The sequence below is a fragment of the Podarcis tiliguerta genome (assembly GCF_965153285.1).
Source record: "Podarcis tiliguerta genome assembly, chromosome: 4".
NCBI lineage: Eukaryota > Metazoa > Chordata > Lepidosauria > Squamata > Lacertidae > Podarcis > Podarcis tiliguerta.
In genome coordinates, this window is record NC_139537.1 from 22,935,829 (window position 1) to 22,960,344 (window position 24,516).

General features: G+C 44.7%; 1 protein-coding gene across 2 annotated transcripts in view; it reads right to left on the reverse strand.

Annotated features, from left to right (window-relative positions):
* Positions 1-24,516, reverse strand: part of LATS2 (large tumor suppressor kinase 2) — a 50,593-nt gene that overhangs the window by 3,651 nt on the left and 22,426 nt on the right. For both annotated transcript variants that reach the window (XM_083436167.1, XM_083436168.1), the window contains exons 3-7: positions 9,395-9,527; positions 7,139-8,682; positions 5,129-5,711; positions 3,167-3,349; positions 2,417-2,523 (exon numbers count right to left, since the gene is read on the reverse strand). In XM_083436167.1, the coding sequence (XP_083292293.1) occupies positions 2,417-2,523; positions 3,167-3,349; positions 5,129-5,711; positions 7,139-8,682; positions 9,395-9,527 (2,550 nt within the window). The remainder of the gene's footprint in view (positions 1-2,416; positions 2,524-3,166; positions 3,350-5,128; positions 5,712-7,138; positions 8,683-9,394; positions 9,528-24,516) is intronic.

Genomic DNA, 24,516 nt, shown 5'->3' on the forward strand with positions numbered 1-24,516 from the left:
TTTAGTTTTGTGCAATTAAAGTGGGTTAAATTGCTCTGTTGCCTGGCACAACAAATCCGCTAAAAAAACACACACCAGACTTTTTGCAATTAGGAAAATGGTGGTAAAATGTATGGACAAGATAACTGCTATGCAAGTAACTCAGGTTGGATGCTCATTGCCATGTAACCTCTTGGTAGAACGTCCTCCACCAATCTGCCCACCCTGTTCCTGGTTGCCCTGCTAGCCAGGACATGTTTGCCAATTCCAGAGGAAGAGGAGAGCGGAAATCCACAAGTGGTTACCCCTTTGGGAATTTATTATCCATTTGAATAAAGTGAGTGATACATTATTGGGTGACTACTGGCACTGTGCTTTTGTGTGTTTCAAGACTGCTTAAGACCAGACTGAACCTGTATAGAGTAAATCAGTAAAGCCATACCTGATTGGGAGATAGGGAGGGAGTAATGCTGTGGGCATCTATCCAACTCAAAAGCCAATGGAGTGAAGGCAGACCACTGCGTTTGCGGCACTGAAGGAACCTCCCCGGGACGCCAGCCTGGGCAGTGGGTATGGAGGTCCTGAGGTGCCCCTCTCTCAGCCTCACTGATGTGGTCCAAAGGAAAGCAGAGCAATACTTTTGGAACCAGCTTGGCTGCAGGAGCTATCAGAAGGAGGCATACAAGGAGCCATCCAGCCGTCTTAGGGACGCCACTCCAGATTTGTACTGTTTGTATAATAGTGTATTACCCTAGGTGGAGGTGGGTGAATGAATTGGTTTAAGTTGTGCTTAATGCTGCTAGATTTTTTATTTTTTTTATTTTTTGGTAAGCCGGAAGTTCTCTTTGTGAAAAGCGTTTCATTAGGGATTAGCTGTGTTATCTGTAGGGTTGGTGTAGGGATGCCTGAGGAGGAGGAGGAGGAGTTTGGATTTGATATCCCGCTTTATCACTACCCAAAGGAGTCTCAAAGCAGCTATCATTCTCCTTTCCCTTCCTCCCCCACAACAAACACTCTGTGAGGTGAGTGAGGCTGAGAGACTTCAAAGAAGTGTGACTAGCCCAAGGTCACCCAGCAGCTGCAGGTGGAGGAGCGGAGATGCGAACCCGGGTCACCAGATTACGAATCTACCGCTCTTAACCACTACACCACACTGGCTCACACCACACATATGAGGCCTGTATGTGGAAGATTGCTAAGGGTCTATTTCAGTTATTTCGTTCAGCTGCCAACTATGCTGAGTATGAAGAGTTGTATTTCTGTGATTTTTATTAGCACTATCTTTATGTGTAAGATAATATTTATATCAAGTGCAAAGTACATGTTTAAAGCAGCACAAAGTTAACATGTAATGTTTTGGTTTTGATACTTTGGAATTTCTACTTGATGTCTTTAAAATAGGTTTAAGATTTCTGTTGACATATAAACTGGTACAGAAAGGATTGAAATAAATCAAATGCACAATAAAGACTGGGCACGTTCTAACCTCCTGGAAAGCTTTGTGCAAGCAAATCAGGATGAATGCTTAATAAACATGTTTATTGTCTAGAGCAGCCCATGGCCCCATTTTGTACAAAAGATAATAATCCAGCAGGCTCATCTCATGTTGTGGACAGCTCAGTCCGGAAAGCATGATACTCCCCATGTGGAGCAAAATATTTCTACATTGCAGGAGGCAGGAGTAGATGACCCTCGTGGTCCCTTCCAACTCTATGATTCTACGATTCTATATAAAGGCCTTTGCTTAGGATCAGGCCTCCCCAAACTCGGCCCTCCAGGTGTTTTGGGACTACAGCTCTCATCATCCCTGACCCCTGGTCCTGTTAGCTAGGGATGAAGAAGAAGAAGAAGAGTTTGGATTTGATATCCCGCCTTTCACTCCCTTTAAGGAGTCTCAAAGCGGCTAACATTCTCCTTTCCCTTCCTCCCCCACAACAAACACTCTGTGAGGTGAGTGGGGCTGAGAGACTTCAGAGAAGTGTGACTGGCCCAAGGTCTCCCAGCAGCTGCATGTGGAGGAGCGGGGAAGCGAACCCGGTTCACCAGATTACGAGTCTACCGCTCTTAACCACTACACCACACTGGCTCTGATGGGAGTTGTAGTCCCAAAACATCTGGAGGGCCAAGTTTGGGGAGGCCTGGCTTAGGTGTTCGTTCCGTGTTGTTTTTAAACCTATCCTTGGTTGTTATATTATTTTCAAATTTAGTTTTAGATGATTTTGAGGATACGTCTGTAAACTGCTTTAAATATATATATGCAGAATATTCACAAATAAATAAATAACAACACCCATGCCTTACCCAAATTGGATTGTTGCCTAACAAAAAAAAATCCAGGATTGATTTATTATTTGAAGAAAATTGAAGAAAAAAAGGGAGGGACCCCCACAGAGCTACACCATTAATTTTTAACAATATTAATTGGGAGTGAATTTACCTTCAGCTGGGTTTCTGTGGGAGAGGCAGCCAGAAACGGAGGCTGCCCAACCAACATCTCAAAGAGAATCACACCAACACTCCACCAGTCACATAGCTGAGTGTATCCTGAAAGGCAATCAGGAAAACAATGTGTTAGCTGCTGTGTTTTCAAAGACGCAAGTCAGATTTTATTTTCAATTTTATCAATAACCTTGCCACTTATAGGTTCGTAACTTCATCTCAGAAGAATGAACTGTGGCCAAAAACCTAAACTATTGAAAAATCTGCTTTATGTGCCTTGTGATGGCTGACCTGGATCCTGCCTCTGAAAGCAAAGCAGATATTCAAAAGTGCTCAGAGTATTTTATTCACTGCACTATGAAGATTATAGCAAGCCTCAGAGAATATGGAATTCTGTACTGAGATGCCTGAACTTTTTGTATAAAACGTATATACAGTCAAACCTTGGTTGTCAAATGTAATCCGTTCTGGAAGTCCGTTCGGCTTCCGAAATGTTCAACAACCAAGGTACAGCTTCCGATTGGTTGCAGCAGCTCCTGCACTCAAGCATAAGCCGTAGCGGACATTCGGCTTCTGAAAAACGTTAGAAAACCGGAGCATTTACTTCCAGGTTTTCGTCGTTCGGGAACCGAAATGTTCCAAAACGGAGGCGTTTGGGATCTGAGGTTTGACTCTACTGCGGTATAGAATACTGAGTGCTTGTGATGAAGGGTGAGCTAGAAACATTTTAAACAAATAAACCACCTACCTTTACGAAGGAGAACTTCAGGTGCAATATAATTGGGTGTTCCAACTAATGAATGGGCTAAACACCTCTGATGTTGCTTTTTAGCTCTCTGCTCCAAGGTCTTCAACCTGTCTCCACATCTACAGTTGGACACATCATCCCAAAGGTCGCTTGGCTCCATGCTGTCCTGCCTGATGTGGCTCCCTTGCAAAAGATGGGGAAAGAAAATAGGAAATTACATGGAAAGATCAACAAAAGCTCTCCCAAGAAACGAAACATGCACGATTCACTATGTTTTCCTCTGAACTGCAAGCTTTGCAATTTAGTTTGGGTTGCAATTTTTGTTTGCATTTCACCCCTTCCCCTAACATGTAACATCTTAAAAATGAATAGAGTGTTTAAAAAAGGTTCAGGAGACAACAGATAGCTGCTTACTCAAAGATAAAAATCTGGCTCTGGGGACTCAGAAGCAACCGCAAACGGTGACTACATTCACCTCCGAGTTGTCAGTATTTTTCTTCAATTACAGCAGACTATAGTCTTCAATTACAGCAGACTATAGTCTTCAATTACAGCAGACTATAACCCAGGGACCGGGTGGCGCTGTGGGTTAAACCACAAAGCCTAGGACTTGTCAATCAGAAGGTCGGCGGTTCGAATCCTCGCGACGGGGTGAGCTCCCATTGCTCGGTCCCAGCTCCTGCCAACCTAGCAGTTTGAAAGCATGTCAAAGTGCAAGTGGATAAATACCTTCCAGCGGGAAGGTAAACGGCGTGTGCTGCTCTGATTCGCCAGAAGCGGCTTAGTCATGCTGGTCACATGACCTGGAAGCTGTACGCCGGCTCCCTCGGCCAATAAAGCAAGATGAGCACCGCAAGCCCAGAGTCGGCCACGACTAGACCTAATGGTCCTTTATAGCGCTCTGTTTCCCTGATGCAACAAATCCACTTAAAACAACAACAAACTAGACTCTTTGCAATTTAAAAAGCAACAGGGAAACGTAGTGAAAAGTGTGGAATGAACATCTGAAAAATGGGAAGACCACCATCCAAGTAAAACAGGATAAATGCTCATTGCCGTTTAATATCCTCACAAACAAACTGGAATGAATGCTCAGTAGAGACTGGACAGTGTTGTATTCCATGTAGAACTAAGTCACTGGTTCCATCAGTGCAGGATTTTCTCCTTGTGCAACGGAACCTTTCCTCTCCTCTCCTCCCTCCATGTGCCCCGAATTGTGTTCTGCTGGCTCAACCTTTCAGTGCAGGTTTTGCAGGGCAGGACAAGTGTGAGGGAAGGAGGAGGCGGGTGGGAAAATCCCATTGTGCTAGCAGTAATATTTGCACTGATGGGAATATTTAGCTGAATACCACCTGTATTCTAAAATGAATGCCCAATGAACAGGTTGTCTGGAGGAGCCCTATATGTTATGTGGATCATATGTCTATTGTGCATTTATTTAAAACACCTGTGTTTGTAAATAGGCTGGCGTTGGCTACTGCTACCATCTCTCTGATTTTACACAGTCACACCTTCGCCCTCTCATCTCCACCCAAAAATCTGCCACCAAAGTCATTCACTTTTTTCTCTTTCTGCTCCTGGTCCAGTACAAATTCTTTGTCTTCCCCTTTAAAGCTCTCCTTAGCCTTGCCTGCCCTTATCTCTGTTCTTATATCTCCCTTGCATCCCCTGTCCATGACCGTCACTCCTCCAGCTTCTGCTCCATCTCCCTTATTGCCCCTTATCTTTGGAGCTGCCTCTTAGAACAAATGGGTGACATCACCTCTCTCACCTTCTTCAAACACCTCCTCAGCCCCCACCTTTCTCATGTTTTTTTTAAATGTGTTTATTGTATTTTTGAGTTTGTGCTATAAGCTACTCTGGGATTTTTTCTGAAGGGGAGGATACATACATTTGCTGAAGTCATAGTAACAACAACTACGGCACATTTCGAAGCTATCTCCTTGCCCCCAAGCCCAGTACCTTTCTGGTAATATTTCGAGTTGTGCGTCCACCTGAATCCAGTGCAGAGGCCAAAGTCGGTCAGTTTGATGTGTCCATCGAGATCAATCAGAATGTTATCAGGCTTGATGTCTCTATGGATAAAGCCCATTTTGTGCACGCTCTCTATGGCCAGCGTGAGTTCAGCAATGTAAAACCGAGCTAGCTTTTCTGGAAAGACTTCCATCCGGATGAGCAGGCTCATCATGTCTCCGCCGGGGATGTAGTCCATCACAAAATACAGGTTCTCCTTGTCCTGGAAGGAGTAGTAGAGCTTAACCACCCATTCATTGTCTGCCTCTGCAAGGATATCCCTTTCGGCCTTGACATGGGCAACTTGGTTACGGTTCAGCACGTCTTTCTTCCTCAGGGTTTTCATGGCGTACAGGGCGTGGGTGTCCACTTTGCAGGCAAGGCAGACTTCCCCAAAAGCACCAATACCCAGAGTCTTGATTTTTACAAACATGGATTTGTCCATTTTGGCTCTCTTGAGCCTGTTGTAGTTGGACTCCTTTTGGTAGAGAATTTTCCTCATCTGCTCTTGTTCTGTTTCACAAAGGCCAGCCTGGGTTAAAATTATGAGATGGGGAGAGAAAAATCAAGGGAGTCAAGATCATCACACACACACACAAAATTGCCGGAAAAGCTGTACAATCACATCAGTTACGAAAAATGTGCAACGAAAGCTCAGTCTGTTTTTGTTCCATCTCACCCTCTAAATATTTAAAAGCAGTACATGCAGGTTGCATTCATTCTATTACTTTGTTATTTTCATTTCATGCTTCTAAGGTTAAAATCTGGTTCAAAAATAATCACCGCAACTATCTAATTCCTCATTGCATTTCACTAGCCCACATGGCAAGGAAGGTAACCTTGAAAAATCTGAGGGAAATCCCTGAAAAAAATTTGTAAGTCAAAGGGATACCACTGGTCATTAAACCATAAGAGGACCCATAAGCAATGGCGTAGCTAGCCGCTCAGGTGCCTGGTGCGGGGGGCTGTCCTGCAACCGGGGGCGGGGCAAGCCCATGGGGACGGGGTGAGCCTCGTCGACGCGTGAAGCCTCTTCACCGCCTTCCCCTCAGCTGCAGGGCAGCTGAGGGAGAGGCAGTAGGCAGACACAAGTCACACAATGCCATTTCAGGCAGCGTGGAACCTAAGCACCATGTTTGAAACCTAAGCACCATGTTTGGATTTGATATCCCACTTTATCACTACCCGAAGGAGTCTCAAAGTGGCTAACATTCTCCTTTCCTTCCTCCCCCACAACAAACACTCTGTGAGGTGAGTGGGGCTGAGAGACTTCAAAGAAGTATGACTAGCCCAAGGTCACCCAGCAGCTGCATGTGGAGCTCCTAAAAAGTTTCGTGAGCCCATTTTTTTTAAAAAAAATATTTTGTCATCCTCCTTCAGTGATGACACCCAGGGCGGACCACACCCCTCATACCCTTCTTGCTCCACCACTCTCATAAGAGGAATCAAGCCAAAGGCATAAGAATTCTAGCATCCTAGTTTCAACACTGGCCAACCAGATGCCTATGGGAAGCCTCCAAGCAGAATATTACAAACAGCCCTCTCCCACTGCTATACTCCAACCACAGGAATTTAGAGGTCTGCTGCCTTTGATAACACAGCTTCCATAGAGCCAACATGAAGAGGAGTCTACCAATTCTGTGAGTCATTGACAGCCTTATCTTCCATGTGTTGTTTGTCTATTCCCCTTTATATCAGGGCCAGTGGGGCTTGGCTTTCTGCTTCTTCCTCTGTATTGGGGGGGGGGACTGGGGGGGGAAGAAGCGCAAATGACACCCAGCACTAAATCAATGGTCATGAATGTCAGAAAATATCTCTGTAGGGGGTTGGATGAAATTGTGATGTATCAGGAAGTGTGAGAGACTTGCATATCTATGCTGTGTTGAATACAGAGGTCTGCTACATTATCCCAGTCTTATTACCTTTCAAGAAAAAGAAAAGCACAAACACACAAGTTACCTTGGCCATTTCTTGCTCCAGCTGCAGCCGGCGATTAATTTTCTGCTGGTAGGTCTTTATGACGTTCTCCACATGCTGCTCCATGTAGAATTTAAAGGCAAACGGCGAGTAGCTTTTAATACGCGACTCTCTTTTCTCTTCGTCTCTGCCGTTCTTCCGCACCGGCACTGGGGACGTCTGGATCTGTTTCTTATCCTTGCCTGGCTTTTCCGCTTTGGCCGACTTGATTTTGTCGTTCCTTTCCCCATTTTCCTCAGCTTTGTTTCCTGATGAGCTGGGGACTCCCCGAAGGGTCTGCTCGATCCCTGTACGTAAGCAGTTCATATCAAACTGCTCGGAACTACTGGGCAGCAGCAAATGCTTCGGATAAGGAGGCGGAGGGCACCTCAGCTCCTGATTGCTATAGTCCACATCTAGCTGGTAGGCATTAGCTCCTCCAACAGGAAGGGGGTGCTGTTCGGCCATTCCTAAGCCATCCACAGCCGAAGACTGGGCAGCCAGCCAGCCAGGATGAGTGGGGCCTACTGCAGTCTGAGGCTCGGGCCTCATCACCCTTGTGCTCTTCACTGGCTGTAGAATATGAGCAGATGTGACGGCCGTGATGGTGTTTGGAGAAGTAATGGACGCCTCAGCTTTGCCTGGAGAAGTCTGCCTCATGGATATCGGCATCTGTTGCTGGTGGCTGTTGAAAGAATTGGTTCTGCTTGGGACGCAGCCCTCGGGCCTGAAGGGCACGTGCTGCCGGACCGATGCTTCCAGGGATGGGTTCTGCAACGAGTCGCGGCGGGACGACGAGGAGGACGACGACGAAGAGGTCGCCTGCCACTGCTGAACTTGAGGGTTGTTCATATCATACAGGTCCATGTTCAGACTGTTTCTGGATGGCGTCAACAGGCCCTGCGGTGGGCTGTCTGAAAATTCGTTCGTGTACGCTGGGCCTCCTCTGGCGATCACGTGCATCGGGTGGGAGGAGGGGATGGCTTGTTTGTGATGGGAGTGCGGCATATACAGACCGCCTGGCGCTTGCTGGAACCCGTGGCCAGAGTTATTCTGAACAACCGTTCCTTTGTTCGGAAGGCTTGGATACCCTCCCTCCTGCTGCAACTTGTTCTGGAAAGAATGGCTCCTCTGAATCCCATAGCCGAGAGCCTGAGCCTCCCCTTGCACCATCACGGGCTGCCTGCCATAATGAGGGCTGTTTGAGCCAAGCTGCAAGGCTTGGCTGCTGTGGCCAGCCACCGGGTAGTTGATCACTGGGGCATCCATGTTTGCAGGGTAGGCTTTCTGCTGGTGACTGCCAGGCGTGTTATGGGAGCCTAAGCTGGCAGGCCTTTGTACTGGAGAGTTCATGGTTGCGGACTGAGAAGCAGAGAGCAAGTAGTCCATATATGGCCTGGGAACGTCACCCAGCATGTTAGCAGCCTCTGCCCCAAAGCCTGCACCTTCATAGCCCGGGTTGCTAACCTGGTGGTAGGGTGGGAAAGATTCGCTAGATCCTTCAAAACTTGGCCTGCGGCTTATGTTGTTTGGCATAATACCCTTTCCTGTAGTGGGGAGAGAAAGATGATGGGTTGGGTAGTGTTAGGAAACCATTCAGGTGACTAGACTTATTCCTGCGTATGCACACAACACTTAATTCATCATTTCACAAAAAGGTTTCAGATCTGTGAACAAGGGCAACCCCCCCCCCCCGTCATCGGTTAAAACAACACTTAAACTTGGCTCTGTATAACACTGCAATGCAAATGATGAAACAGTTTTGAAACTAAAAGGTCAAACTGTTCTTCCTAGTAAATTCAAATGTGTTTCTTGGCTAAGTTTACCTTTGCATTTGCACTGAACCAGAAATAAGGAAATAGAAGGAGAAGCAAGAGTGAAATGCTACATGATTCTTCAGGATGAGGATACGAGTGCATCCACACTTATGGTAAAATACCATTTCTTTTCTTTTTGTACTGACAACAAGGCAAAATTCTCACATTCAATATTTCCTTGTAAACTCCCATTTTAAACCCTTCAACAGCAAAATGCAATCAAACTGTTGCAAGGCTTCTATCTGGTTGCATCAAACTTTAGCACATTGAGAATGAAACTTGAAGTCTATATTGCCACACAGTCCACAGGTCAATGATATTTTATCCCTTGAGAAACCACACTTAACAGGGTCAAGACAGCTACCAAGTTGCTTTCGTATTCCGCACGGTATCAAACCAGGTGAAAGCTTAGGAATGAGATAGAAAGAGCACCCACACTTACCCGAAGATGTCTGTTTAATTACCCGGACTATTTGTTCATTTCTGGGATCCAAGTATCCCATCTTGCTAATGTATTCCAAAGCTGCTTCAATGCTTCTACTGCCAGTTTGTTTTAGGGCTCTCACAGCCATCTCCTAGACAAAACAGATATACAGAAACACAAATCAAGGCCCAAGTCAACAATCCGATGGCATAACACCGTTGAAGCTAAATAGCCATATGAATTTCAGTCCATTTACTGATTAAATCACTGATGTAACTACAGAACTATGGCTTTGAAGAAAAAACAAACACCCTACTTTAAGAACATAGGAAGCTGCCTTATACTGAGTCAGAAGGGTGGTCCATTTAGGTCAGTATTGTCTCCAGGGTTTTTCATAGGTCTAGAGACACCAGGGACCAAACCTTACACCTCCTGCTGGCAAATCTGATGCTCTACTGGTAAGCTGTGGGCTTCCCCCAGTTTCAGAAGCATTAACATGTTGCAGCAGACACTGCAGGGTGACCTTTTCTAAGAGGGCGTCACCTTTCTATAAGTACTTGCATGAAAAATAACATTTAAAAAAATCCTGCATAACCCGCAATTAACCTAAAGGTTTGAAATGCGTTAACCAAAACTGGGCTGAGTATTCCGCCCCTAAGCAATGAAGTTTTTGCTATTGGGGGGTTGGATTAGATGAACCCCGGGGTCCCTTCCAACTCTACGGTTCTAGATTAGCAATATCAGGCACCTTAGAAATAATAAAACTATGGTATGTTTTGGCGCTCTAGAAACAATCAGCACATGGCATGCACAGCATGGAGCAAGTGGACAGACAAAAGTTCTTTTTCCTCTTTCTGAACTCTAGCACTTGTGGAAATCCAATTGAAGCTGAATGTTGAGAGATTTGGGACCGATAAAAGAAAGCACTGCTACATGCAGCACATGATCAAACTATGGAGCTCGCTTCTCTCCAGGAGGCAGTGACCAACTTGGACAAGCTTGGAAACAGGATTAGACAAATTCGTGGAGGACAGGACTATCAATGGCTGCTAGCCATGAAAGCTATGCTCTGCCACCACAGTTGGAGGCCAGCAATGCTGCTGAACACCAGTTGCTGAAAACCACAGGAGGGGAGAGTGCTATTGTCCTCAGGTCCTGGTTTCCCAGAGGCATCTGGTTGTCCATCATGAAAACAGGCCATTGATCTGATCCATAACAAATAATAATAATACATTTTATTCATATCCCGTCCTCCCCAGCCGAAGCCGGGCTCAGGGCAGCTAACAACAATAAAACAGTACAAAAGTACAACACAAACAACACTCCAAAATCATTCATTATAAAATTAATTCAAATCAAGCCACTGGCAGCCATTGGGCCAGAGCTCCACGAAGATTGCCGAGGGAGGGAGTCAGGCTGCGCTCTGACCAAAGGCCTGGTGGAACAGCTCTGTCTTGCAGGCCCTGCGGAAAGATGTCAAGTCCCGCAGGGCCCTAGTCTCTTGTGACAGAGTGTTCCACCAGATCGGAGCCACAGCCGAAAAAGCCCTGGCTCTAGTTGAGGCCAGCCTAACCTCTCTGTGGCCTGGGACCTTCAAGATGTTTTTATTTGAAGTTTCTCTGTGGGACATACCAGGAGAGGTGGTCCCGTAGGTACGAGGGTCCTAGGCCACATAGGGCTTTAAAGGTTAAAACCAGCACCTTAAACCTGATCCTGTACTCCACCGGGAGCCAGTGCAGCTGGTATAGCACCAGGTGAATGTGATCTTGCAGCGAAGACCCCGTAAGGAGTCTCGCTGCAGCATTCTGCACCCACTGGAATTTCTGGGTCAGTCTCAAGGGCAGCCCCACGTAGAGCGAGTTACAATAATCCAGTCTGGAGGTGACCGTCGCGTGGATCACAGAGGCTAGGTCAGGGCGAGAGAGGTAAGGAGCCAACTGCTTAGCTTGGCGGAGATGAAAAAATGCCACCTTTGTTATAGCTGCAATCTGCGCCTCCATGGAAAGGGAGGTGTCAAAGATTACACTCAAACTCTTAACGGCAGGGAGGTCATGGCGGAGCAACAAGACCTTCTCCACAAAAAAGCTCGCAAATGCCTCACAGCTGTGTGTCAAATTGTTATTTAAATTTAGCTGTCCCTCAAGGGATGTTAAAGACCTGATTATACTAAATAATTGCGCCGGGCGAGAGCTAGCGGATGCAATGGAGGCCGAGAAGTAAGACTTCTTAGCAGCCTTCACTGCCATCTCGTAGGTTTTCATAAAAGCCCTATAAGGTGCTCTTGAGGCTCTGTCACGGGCACCCCGCCATACTCGCTCTAGCCGTCTGAGGTCCCGCTTCATTTTCCTCTGCGGGCGAGCCCAAATCGGCTCGCCACCTAAGCAGGGTGGGGGTGGAAAGTCAATCCTGGCTTTCAGAGCGTAGTGATTAGACCATGGCACCTTCATCGAAGGAGACATGATCACATCTATACCTACGCCAAAGATCAAATCCAGCGTGTGGCCTGCTTGATGTGTGGGGCCCGAAACAAACTGGGAGAGCCCTAGTGTCGCCATGGAAGACACCAGGTCCAGAGCCTGTGAGGAGGGAGTGGCATCAGCATGGATGTTGAAGTCCCCCAATACCAATAGGTTAGGGAACTCCAAGGCCCAGCCGGCCTGACATGGTGGCTGCTGGTGCGCTAGGTGGTCGGTACACCAGACAGACAGCCAAGCTCTCCTCAGAGCCCCACACTAGGCCAACACATTCAATGCCGGGGATCGATGGCGATGGTAGAGCCCTGAAAGGACAATGTTCCCGGATTAATAATGCCACCCCTCCCCCCCCCGGCCCACAGTCCGCGACTGGTGGACAGAGAAACCCGGGGGCGCCATCTCTCGTAAGGTAACTGTTTCCCCTTCGCGCACCCAGGTGTCCGTCACACAAGCCAGGTCGACCCCCGGCGAGGTAAAGAAATCTCGCAGGGTGGCGGTTTTGTTGCCTATAGACCTGGCATTGCACAGCACCAGTGACAGAGGTGAGTAATCCTTGCTCACCCTACCCTCGTCCCTCGGGATGAGGCGCAGATTGGAAGGGGTACGAGCATATCCGTATCTCGATCCCCAGGCTCTTCCTATGTTCTTGGATGTTCTACTAGTGTGAAATGTTTTCCACCACTCTGAAATTATGGTTTCCTTTAAGTTCACTGCCATTTTTTTTAATGAGTTGGTGGTTCATACTCTTATAAATAAATCAAAATAAACAAACAAAACTTCGTCCTGTAGTTCCCTGGATGGAAATCACTTAGAAAGTTCTCGTGAGCCTGTAAAACTGTTTAAACAAAAGTATATATATATATTATATTACTGACCTGGTCCCAACACAGACAAAGAAACCGTTCCTTCCAGTATTCCTTGTGGCAAGCCTAGTATAAATTAAGCCTAGACTTTAGTAATCCCCTCATGTTTTGAAGATGCACATTGAATGGACAGTGTTAAAGGTATATTCAGCAGTCAGGAGGTTCGGGCTTACATATGCCCCAATTTTCCCCTCTCCCAACCTCTGCCTTGTGGCTGAATCTGCTTTACTACGTCGAGCTGCAAAACGAAGGCAAATGAGAAACTGCAAATGTGCCCCTCTGCCCTCAACGTTTTTATTCATTTAATTCCTATCCTCCCTTTCTATCATAGTGTTCTAAGCAGTATGTACACCTCAAAAACATGTTTGATCATTCCATATGGGAAAGCAAACATTACATAATCCAACAGCCGTCTTTGATGCCAGTTGGGTTCTTCTGTTTGGACTGTGGCAGCTTGGGATGGAGGGAATATGTGTCAGCAGTTTGCTTCCTGGCTAACCAACCCGCCGTACACACAAAACATGACTCCCCCACCCTAAAAATAACCTCCACTCCATTACGGAGAGCCTTCTTTCGTACTCTGAACTTCATGGCTCTAGTGTAAACACAAGGTGAATTCAGACACAGCAATAAAGCTGAACTAGCACAAAACATGCTGTTTGCTCTGAACTGGTCCAGCTTTAGTGCTTATTCAGTAAGGGAGTTATGAGTCAAAGGAATCTAGTTGCCTCAAGTTAGAAGCCCTTTAGAAAATACGAAATGTTTCCACTTGCACACAATTGAATATATTTGCCACAATAGAGAAACACGGCGATAAATATCGTGCTTTTTACTGAGAGGTGCTTAAATATTTTAGTGTGAATGATCTTGTAACCACAGGTTAAAACATATTTTTTAGAAAACTTAGTAGGCACCCGAGCAAATTTGCAAATTTCCCAGAGTGGGGGAGGGAAGGGGGAGACATTTTCATACGACTCTCTCACTACACGCAAGTTGAAAAGCCAGTTTTGTTGCTAAGTCCTGTAAGTGAATGTAAGACAACAATGACGGATTTACGGTAGTTTTTCCAGTTAAGTAAGATATGCATAAAATGAAGCTCAAGCAAGGAGCACATAAGGTATTTTGTGTGTGAGAGCTTTTGAAATAAAACAGCAATTTCTGATACACTTTCTTTTTTTTGAAGTCTCAGATATAATGAAGTACTATTAAAAGCAGTCATTTTTATAGGTCTTATCGATGTCCTACTTGTTCTCATCTAGAGACATTCTGCATGTGCTCAGCTGTTAAGACTGTAATAGTACCGTATCACAAATAGAAGCCATTTATTAATTAAAAGCATTGTTATTCCGCTCTTCAACGAAAAAAATATTCTCAGAGTAGCTTACAAATGTCAGTGATGAGGCAGTCATATACTAAGGTTTAAGGATACAACACAAAAGGAAATGGGATTAGGAGGGAGGAGAAAGAAAAAGGCACCTTTACAGAATCCTTATAATGATCAGCTGGAATTAAAACATTTTAAGGAAATGTTGCTGGCCTTTCAAGTAGAGCTGATGGAGACCCATCTGCCAGACCCATCTCTCTGTCTGTCTGTCTGTCTGTCTGTCTGTCTGTCTGTCTCTCTCTCTCTCTCACACACACACACACAGTCTCACACGCTTTCAATAGCAACTCCTTGACCTCAATGTTCAGGGCAAGTAATCTGTCCGGATGGCACTTTCAATGAACTGCGGCAATGAGGTTATTCCCTTCATTAGCATCAGTGATGCATTTTGCTAATTTTACCACACGCACGCGTTAGCCAAACATTCATTTGGCTGACATTACATTTATAAAAAGTACCACCCAATATGCCAACTATTTCAGTACCGCAGGCACTAATTTAGAAGTGACTAGGTTCTAGTCATTCCCTTCCTGTTGCTTCCAAGAAAAATCTAGGGTATGTGCAGAAAAAAGCAAAACAAAACAAAAAACCCCTGTGCTGTTTACAAATCCTCCCAGGATTCAAGGAGAATAATTCTGTCAAGCTGGGTGTAAAGAAATCCCTCAGCTGTGAGTACAGATCAAAAGTTACAAGTCACCGGACTAACTGCCCTCAGAAAAAGAAGCACGTTTAAGAATTGCAGGCCTGCCTTCTGGCGTCAGTTACAGCCCTTATACAAATATAGTATGGCAAATAACTCCCCACACTTGTGACATACTTTATATTAATAATGCAGCTTCATTTTACGCACAAAAAGGAACAGTGTTCTACTCATTTATATATGCTTACATCCAACCACCTTTCCAAGGAGGCCAGATAAATTTATAGGGGTTCTGAGACAAGTTTCCCATCCGTGTCTGGACCAAGCCCAAATTGGGCTTTGCTTCAGAAAAGGAATGGAAATGCACCTGGTACCTTCAAACGATTTCATTTTACAAAGCAGTGAAGTCTTCCAGTTCATCTCACCATTGTGTATAACAGCACCTTTGGGCAAAGCAATAATAAGCACCTTAAATAGGAAATTTCTATCTTTAATATTTCCTCTAGGAATATTTTAAACAAGGCTGTACACCCTTCAGGATAGCTGACCTGAATGCATTATAATTGATCCATGTTCTGCTTAAGATATTCCTATCACTGTGAGCTGCTTACCCAGGTCACGTTGTAATTAATGTGCACTAGCTTTAAAGACAGAACTGCAATGGGGCAAGTAACAAACACGGTGGTATCTCAGGTTAAGTACTTAATTCGTTCCGGAGGTCTGTTCTTAACCTGAAACTGTTCTTAGCCTGAAGCACCACTGCTTCCCGCTGCTGCTGCGCTGCTGGAGCACGATTTCTGTTCTCATCCTGAAGCAAAGTTCTTAATCCAAGGTAATATTTCTGGGTTAGCGGAGTCTGTAACCTGAAGCGTATGTAACCTGAAGCGTATGTAACCTGAGATACCACTGTACAATCATTTGGAGTTCTGGATTTTAGAAAGTAATTTTGTACTACAGTGGCAATGTGGTGTAGTGGTTAGTCTATGACATGGGAGATTAGGGTTCAAATCATTGCTCAGCCATGAAGCACACTGGGTTGACCTTGGACCAGTCATAGTCCTATTATCATTATCATTATGATGATGATGCCCTTCATCCGAAGATCACAGGGTGCTTTACAATATAGAAAACACAAAAACACAAACAACAATAATAAAAACAAATTCAACCCAACCCCCCCACATAGGCATAATCATTTATAATTTTCTATAATAGTCTATCCTACCTCACATAATTGTTGAGAGGATAAAAAGGGGGGAGCATTTTTGGGGGAGGGGGGATATAAATAAATAATACTGAAAAGGCACCTGAATGTCAGCCTAACTATTCCCATATTTTTAAAAAGCCAGGAGAAACTGTTCCTTTCATTGTTCAAATAATATTCTGTAGTAGAATTTACTAATACATACATATATTTACACATGTATACTTAGTAATAATAAGCACATCAGAATGTTCTACATACATTATCTCAGTAATATTTATACTAATCGTGGTCCCTATTATTATCGCCACATTGTAGAGAAAAACAAGTAAGACAGGCCCAATTTCCATTGAATGTTAAACCATGCTTCAGCAATGTATGAGAACAAAACTCCACAAGCCACAAGGAAAAACAGAGTTCACACATTCCCCCCTTCCTTTTCCCCATGCGGCCAGGACTTGTGTTGAATTTATTTCCACCTTCCAAGGGGCTCACAGTTTAGCACTGCCTATAAACTGGGGGTTGCAGTTTACAATGCTAGTTTCATAACCCATGGTTTGAAGTTGGCTTGTTTAGCAATTAGCCATTGTTTATTGTAAACCACAATTGCCCAGTTGGCATGCAAGGATAAGCTGAGACTTCTTCAAAAGCAGTACCAAATTCAGCAGAAGTCCTCTGCCTGGCCATGCAAGAAAATGAGAGGGGATGGGAGACCATACAAGCCTAATGTGTTGCTTGGACTAACAGAAGGTCACCTACATAGTCCTAAATCATGGTTTAGGATTACGTGCGAGTGCTTCCAATTTCTTGCCTTCAGTTTGTGGCTTAGGCTGCTCACAGCTCACACTCTTAATCATTACCCTACACCAAGTATGGCCAGCTTTTGTCCCTCCAGATGTTGCTGAGCTACAAGTCTCATCATCCTTGGTCATTGGCCATGCTTGCTAGGGCTGATAGGAGTTGCAGTTCAGCAACAGCTAGAGACCCAAAGGTTACTCATGCCTGAACCACATCATCTCTTAAATGTACTCTCAGCGGGAGCAAGAGGACAAGGGACCGAGGATGTTTCATAGCTGTTATCGTCAACAAGTCTTGTCTCGATAAAGCCTGAAAGCAAAATTGACAAGGGGAATGAAAGGTTTGCAGCCAACAAATGAATTCCGGAAACTGTACATGGGCAAACGAAGGCAGCAGATGGTGGATGGAACAGCAAAGTGTGGGAGGTGATGTAAAGGATATATCCAGCCAGGAGCAGGAGACTGGAGCGGGGAGATAATGAGAAGAGTGCACACAGGACTAAGACGATTAGCGGAATCTAGGCAGGAGCATGTAGCCAAGGAAATAGGCTGCAGACATGGAAAAATCTCTGTGGAGACATCCTTAGGAGTCTGTTGCACAAACTAGGAGTTGTGGAGTCACAGTTCAATTCATATGAGCCAGGATCAGTAAGACAGTCCATTACTGCTACCAAATCTTTGCCCATAATTCTTTAGGCTAAGCAAACCAAGGCCCGGGGGCCGGATCCGGCCCAATTGCCTTCTAAATCCGGCCTACGGACAGTCTAGGAATCAGCGTGTTTTTACACAAGTAGAATGTGTCCTTTTATTTAAAATGCATCTCTGGATTATTTGTTGGGCCTGCCTGGTGTTTTTACATGAGCACAATGTGTGCTTTTATTTAAAATGCATCTCTGGGTTATTTGTGAGGCATAGAAATTCGTTTTTTTAATTCAAATTATAGTCTGGCTTCCCCACAAGGTCTGAGGGACAGTGGACTGGCCCGCTGCTGAAAAAGTTTGCTGACCCCTGGGCTAAGCAATACAGAAGAACTCAAAACAGATCTTGAGCAGCAACTTATCTGTGCCCAAGCAAATCCCCTGCAATGAACCATATAGTACTTTTGTTTGAAACACAACCCCTGCGACAACAAAAAGTGGCTGCCTTCATATTTCCCCCAGTATTATGCATTTCTCCTGGCCATCTGTAAACCAGGAAAGAAGTATGCCAGCGAAATAATATCATCCAGGAAAGGCGTGATCAGCTTACTATAAAACATAACATTCCATTTATATTTGCATGCTACTCAAGTCTAGTTGCACTTACTACATGTAAAATGCTGCAGAAGACAGAATCAGAATTCAAAATGACCGTAACAGGTTGGAGAACTGGGTGCAAGCTAACAAAACGAATTTCAATAGGGACAAATGTAAGGTTCTGCACTTAGGCAGGAAGAACCAGATGCACAAATATAGGATGGCTTACTGGCAGTACATGTGAAAAGGATCTAGGGGTCTTGGTGGACCACAAGCTTCATGGGAGTCAACAGTGCGATGCAGCAGCAAAAGTAGCTAATACTATTCTAGGCTGCATCAACGGAAGTATAGTGTCCAGAAGTAAGGGAAGCAATAGGTAAAGGTAAAGGGACCCCTGGCCATTAGGTCCAGTTGTGGCCAACTCTGGGGTTGCAGCGCTCATCTCGCTTTATTGGCTGAGGGAGCCAGCATACAGCTTCCAGGTAATGTGGCCAGCATGACTAAGCCACTTCTGGTGAACCAGAGCAGTGCACAGAAACGCTGTTTACCTTCCCCCCGGAGCGGTACCTATTTATCTACTTGCACTTTGACGTGCTTTCGAACTGCTAGGTTGGCAGGCGCAGGGACCGAGCAATGGGAGCTCACCCCGTTGCGGAGACTGGAACCACCAACCTTCTGATCGGCAAGTCCTAGGCTCTGTGGTTTAACCCACAGCGCCACCCGCGTCCCAAGGGAAGTAATAGTACCACTCTATTCTGCCTTGGTCAGACCACAGCTGGAACACTGCGTCCAGTTCTGGGAGCTGCAATTTAAGAAGGATGTTGACAAGCTGGAACGTGTGTAGAGAAGGGCAACCACGATGATCATGGGTCTGGAAGCCAAGCCTTATGAGGAACAGTTGAAGGAGCTGGATATGTTTAGTCTGGAAAAGAGGAGACTGAGAGAAGATATGATAGCCATCTTCAAATATCTTTCACATGAAGGAGGGAGCATGCTTGTTTTCTCCTGTTCTGGAGGGTACTTCTGGAGGGACTTGAACCAATGGCTTCAAGTTACAAGAAAGGAGATTCCAACTAAACATTAAGAAAAACTTTCTGACAGTAAGAGTTGTTCAACAGTGGAACAGACTCCCACAAGAGGTAGTGGACTCTCCTTCCTTGGAGGTTTTTAAACAGAGGTTGGAAGGCTACCTGTAATGGATGCTTTAGCGGAGATTCTTGCATTCAGGGGGTTGGACTAGATGACCCTTGGGTCCCTTCCAACTCTACATTTCTAAGAAAAACACTTTGAAAAACAACTAACAAATAGGTATGCTGACCACATTCCCAAGTGGCAACTCCATCTGCTCTTCTTTGTGTGTTTCCCGATACACACGTTTCATGTTTGCTCCAGGTCATTTTGCACAATCAGGCATTGGAAATAGCTCAAGGACCTATCCACACTAATCTCAGCAACCTTAGCGGCAAACAGCAGCCAGAGTGAATGTTTTCAGGAGGAAACCTGAGCCCCGCTGGCTGCTCTTTCTTCAAAACAGCAGATTCAGCTTTTTTAAAACCTTCAAGTGTAGTTCGGTGATCTCCTCCAACATTTCTCTCGCAGTGGTGCCCCTCCCCAATATTGGTAATTGTTCTATCCTGCCTTTCTCATTGTTTCTCAAGAGTTTTTGAACCAATTTTGTATGCATTGACTCATTCACTATAGCTGCTTTGCAAATTTATTTCGTTTATCTTTTTTGAATTGGGGGAGGGATCTGTATTTCCTCCACCTGGGCTTGCTTCACAATCAAAAAGATTTTTTTCAACACAGTTACTGCAGTCAATACTCACAATTTTGGGCAATTATTTTGCTGTTTTGTGTTTTTAATTTTGGTATGCCACTTTGGGCATTTTCTTTTAAATGGAAAAGCAGGTTTAAAGCACCCGAAGGTTTATTTAATTTAATTTATTAAATCTGCGAACCGCCCTTCACCCGAAGATCTCAGCGAGGTTCACAGCATAAAAATACAAGATAAAAACACAAAATGCATAACGCAGAAAGAGAAGAGAGCAGAAAAAGAGAAGAGAGCAAGCCCCAAACGCTGAAAAGCAGCAGCACATACCTAAAGCAAATGCTGAATAGAAATGAAGTATAAGAGCCAGTGTGATTACAATATGTAAGAAACACAAAAAGAAAAAAGGTAGCTTTTTCAGGAGTGGAACTTGATGTGGAGATGTGCGTTCAAATCCTCCTCTGGAGCAAGGAGAGCTACAAATGCGATAAGGAATTTGAAACCTGAACAAGAGCCAAATGGAAATGGAATCAACAGACAACATGAAACCCTGGTGCAAGACAAACACGTACTGTTACATATTTTGCCGATGTGCCTGTGAGAACCTTGTTTGAATCAAGTAACTCCACTGTGCAGCCACTTCAGAAACAGACTCTGCCCTCCAAAAGATCACACTTGATCCTGTTCAGTCTGTCTGATGAAACCACCATGAGATGCTACAGTGAGTTCGGGGGGGGGGGGGCTAGACTGCAGAAGGCAAGATGCAATATGGAGGACACGGCAAATGGCAGAAATATGAGGGAACATTCTAGCACAAAAGAAACGGGTGACAAGAGCTAATTCTTTTATTGAATTTGTTCTCATCGTAGAGTCGGAACAGCTGCAAGCTCCGCTTGGAATTCAGACTCTTATATCAGCATAGAAGTCCATTACAAAGGAGGATTGTTAATTAAGACACTGTCAATTTGCTCTGCTTTCCGAAACCGTAGGGTACAATTTTTGAATAGCTGGGCGACTGCTGGAGGCAAAACCATCAGCAGAATAAAATGTCCAAGAGGTCAGGCGTTTTCGCATAAAGCAGCTGCAGCAATATTACTGAAGTTCTTGTGTGTCTACAGCTGACCAAGAATAAGGTTGCACGAGAAGGCTAGCACCTCAAGAGAACAGCTGCAGGTCCTTCATCTCCGAAAGCGGGGGGCGGGGGGGGAGAGAGAGGAGAATACATTCATATTGCATGACTATTGAGTTTGATCTACTTTGTTCTTCTGCGACCAAACTAGATGCTACAAATAATGGTTTCTTTCATCCTTCCTCTCCTTGGTCCTTTCACCTTCTCTTCTTCCTTCCACGGCAGCTTTCCTCTCCCCATCCCCTTCCTTTCCATTCCTAGTTTACGTACTGATAGATGAGGTGAGGGGAGAGACTCTATCAGGCAAGGCCTCCTTCCACCTGCCTTGCCCCACCCTCCGGCCCTAGGAGTCCTCATAAGGGAGCTGTTCCTGGAGGAAGAACTGTGAGGGGAGAGACTCCATCAGGCAAGGCCTCCTTCCACCTGCCTTGCTCTACCCTCTGCTTCTCAATGTGTATTGTATTGTTTTATGTTCTGTGGCTTGCCGTTTTATTGCTTATAGTTTAGATATTATTGTAACTGTTGAGTGGATTTCTGTTTAACTTTTATATGTTGGTATTATTATTTTATACTATTCTAATGATTGTTTAATGTCACTTTTTTGATGGAGGTTGCCTATTTTAAAGTTATATTTTATTATCACATTTTTGTATTGCATTAGATTGTTATAAGATGTACATTTTTTGTTTCTTCAGCTTGTAAACCGCCTTGAGTACTGTAAGATAGAAAGGCGGTATACAAATTAAAAATGATGATGTGATGATAGATAACAATGACGATAAAAATTACTGTTTTAACTTGCTAATTTCCCTCAGCATCTCCTCCTCCTCTCATGAACTTCTCTGTCTCCTGGCCACTCTTTACTCACCTTACTCAGTAAGTTGATGGTACTGGTCCAGCCCAATGGCTATGGCAGGGCAGGCAGGCGAGGAGGCACTGAGGCACCCGAGACCACTGTTTGGTCTTGGCCCCCAGTCTGAGAAAACACTGCTCTGCACGACAGCATCCAGTCCTGGCCCAGGTGTGGTTGGCGGATGCAAAAACACAGCTCTAAGTCACTGTATTCCCTAAGCAGGAACCACTCTCTGGGGTGGTTTCCATTCAATATTTCATGTCTTTTTCTTCACAGGCAGAACTAGCACAAACCCACGAATACTTCTCTCGCCTCATAGATCCAACAACCTGATGATAGCTACAAGGTTTTTCCATGACCAGATAAATCACATTGTTTTATGTTGACGTTTGTATGTTTTCCTTGCAACAGAAAACCACCATTAAGTGATCCAACCATTCTGGGCATGGAGTCCGATGTGCTATAAAAGGCAAGGTGAGGCATCAACGTTTACCTCAGATTGTGGATTTGGGCATTTTCTTTTAAATGGAAAAGCAGGTTTAAAGCACCTGAAGGTATATTTTATTTATTAAATCTGTGTACTGCCCTGCATCCGAAGATCCCAGAGCGGTTCCTTCATTTTCAAATTTCTTTGCAGATAATTGGATATTTGTTTTTAATATAAACTGCTTTGGGCGTTGTCATGTTGGAGAGGGATATAAACTTTTTCCTTTTTAAAAAAGTGCATTTTTTTTTTAAAAAAATGCTAGGTTTAAATGAGATGTGTGTCAGTCAAAACATGAGTGATTAGGAGGCTGCAGCTGCCAGAGAGGCTGAATCAAAGGCTTCCATGTAGCATCTGCTTCACCTGACAGCACACACCTTGTATAAGAGCATTAAATTTTAAAGGCTTTCAAGGGCCTCATGTACAGTAGTTGTGACGCTAGAAAACATTGTGGTCTACGTAGAACAGTTGTCTGCCTTATGGTGAAGTTTAAAAATTACTGTGGTGATTTAAGGCATGCACCTGATGAAACATGCACATAAATTACAGCTAAAAAGTGACTGTAACACAGATTTGTTCTGCCAGGGATATGTCTCTTTTTGAACAGAACTTCTCCATTTCCCCTCTTCTGTCTGAACACGTAAGCGACTTCAAGTAAGTACACAATCTGAGCAATCCTTTGATATCCTGTCTGCCAGGAAAAGATCAAGGAATCTCCTTTAAAAAATATTGGTTTTAACAATGCAGGGATCTGCAACTGAAAAAGCGATGGCTGTAAAGAAACACCACCAGCCACAACTGGCTTCTTGGTCACCCACTAGATGCTCCCAGCAGTCTGCCCAAACTACCTGGCTGCAAAGACCATGGGTGAAATTCTGCTAACCATGGCTCAGAGTAGACCAACTGAAATTTGGGCTCCATGATCACTGCAGATGGTGACAGCAGCCACGAAATTAAGAGACACCTGCTTCTTGGGAGGAAAGCAATGACCAACCAAGACAGCATCTTAAAAAGTAGAGACATCACCTTGCCAACAAAGGTCCGTATAGTAAAAGCTATGGTTTTCCCAGTAGTGATGTATGGAAGTGAGAGCTGGACCATAAAGAAGGCTGATCGCCGAAGAATTGATGCTTTTGAATTATGGTGCTGGAGGAGACTCTTGAGAGTTCCATGGACTGCAAGAAGATCAAACCTATCCATTCTGAAGGAAATCAGCCCTGAGTGCTCACTGGAAGGACAGATCCTGAAGCTGAGGCTCCAATACTTTGGCTACCTCATGAGAAGAGAAGACTCCCTGGAAAAGACCCTGATGTTGGGAAAGATGGAGGGCACAAGGAGAAGGGGACGACAGAAGACGAGATGGTTGGATAGTGTCTTCGAAGCTACAAACATGAGTCTGACCAAACCATGGGAGGCAGTGGAAGACAGGAGTGCCTGGCGTGCTCTGGTCCATGGGGTCACGAAGAGTCGGACATGACTAAACGACTAAACAACAACAACAACTTAGGCCCATTAATTTCAATGGGTCTACTCCTGAGTAAAGGTTAATTGAATACAACCACATAAATATAAAACACGGTGCCTATCTATACCTTTGTCTCCTGGTTTTTTGCACCTTTGACCATCCAAGGACACTGTTTGCTCATGATTTCAGAGGCTGAAGCATACATTTGCCTCCTCATCTTCAAGGTGCAGAACGGGGTCTTGCACAGTACATTACCAGCGGAAACCTAAACTACAAACAATGGCTTTCTCATTGTCAAAATGCCAAATATATATATATTAAGCAGTGTTCCACACCAAACATATTCCACATGGGAACAGGAAGTTCTTAATCAACATTCCAAATGGTCAGTTCCAAACAGAAAACTTGCACTTAAACTAAAAAATGAAAATAAAACTTCTTTTTCGCTTCTTTTGCCAGCTTGAAACTCTCCCCCCCCCCCCCGCCCCTTACAGATGGACAGTGAAAGCATTTCACTGGCACAAGTTGGAAGAGGAGGAAAAGATGGTGTGGAGGAAGGGAAGCTATCCATGAAAACATGCATGTTCCTCTGCCATCTGCACTTTCCAGCTTTTGAATGCCATTGCACTTTGTACTTTTTAATTAAAATCTTTGTCACATCCTTAAACTCAAGCCTTTTGCCCACCTTAATTTAGATATTTCTTGTGCTAGATGTTTGTAGTGAACATGAAGGGTGGCGTTCAACAAAGCACTAAATCACTCCCTGTGTGAGGGGAATGACTTGCCCTTGTGCAATGGGACTTCTCCCTTCCCACCAGTCCCCCCAGATCTGTTCTAGCACTGT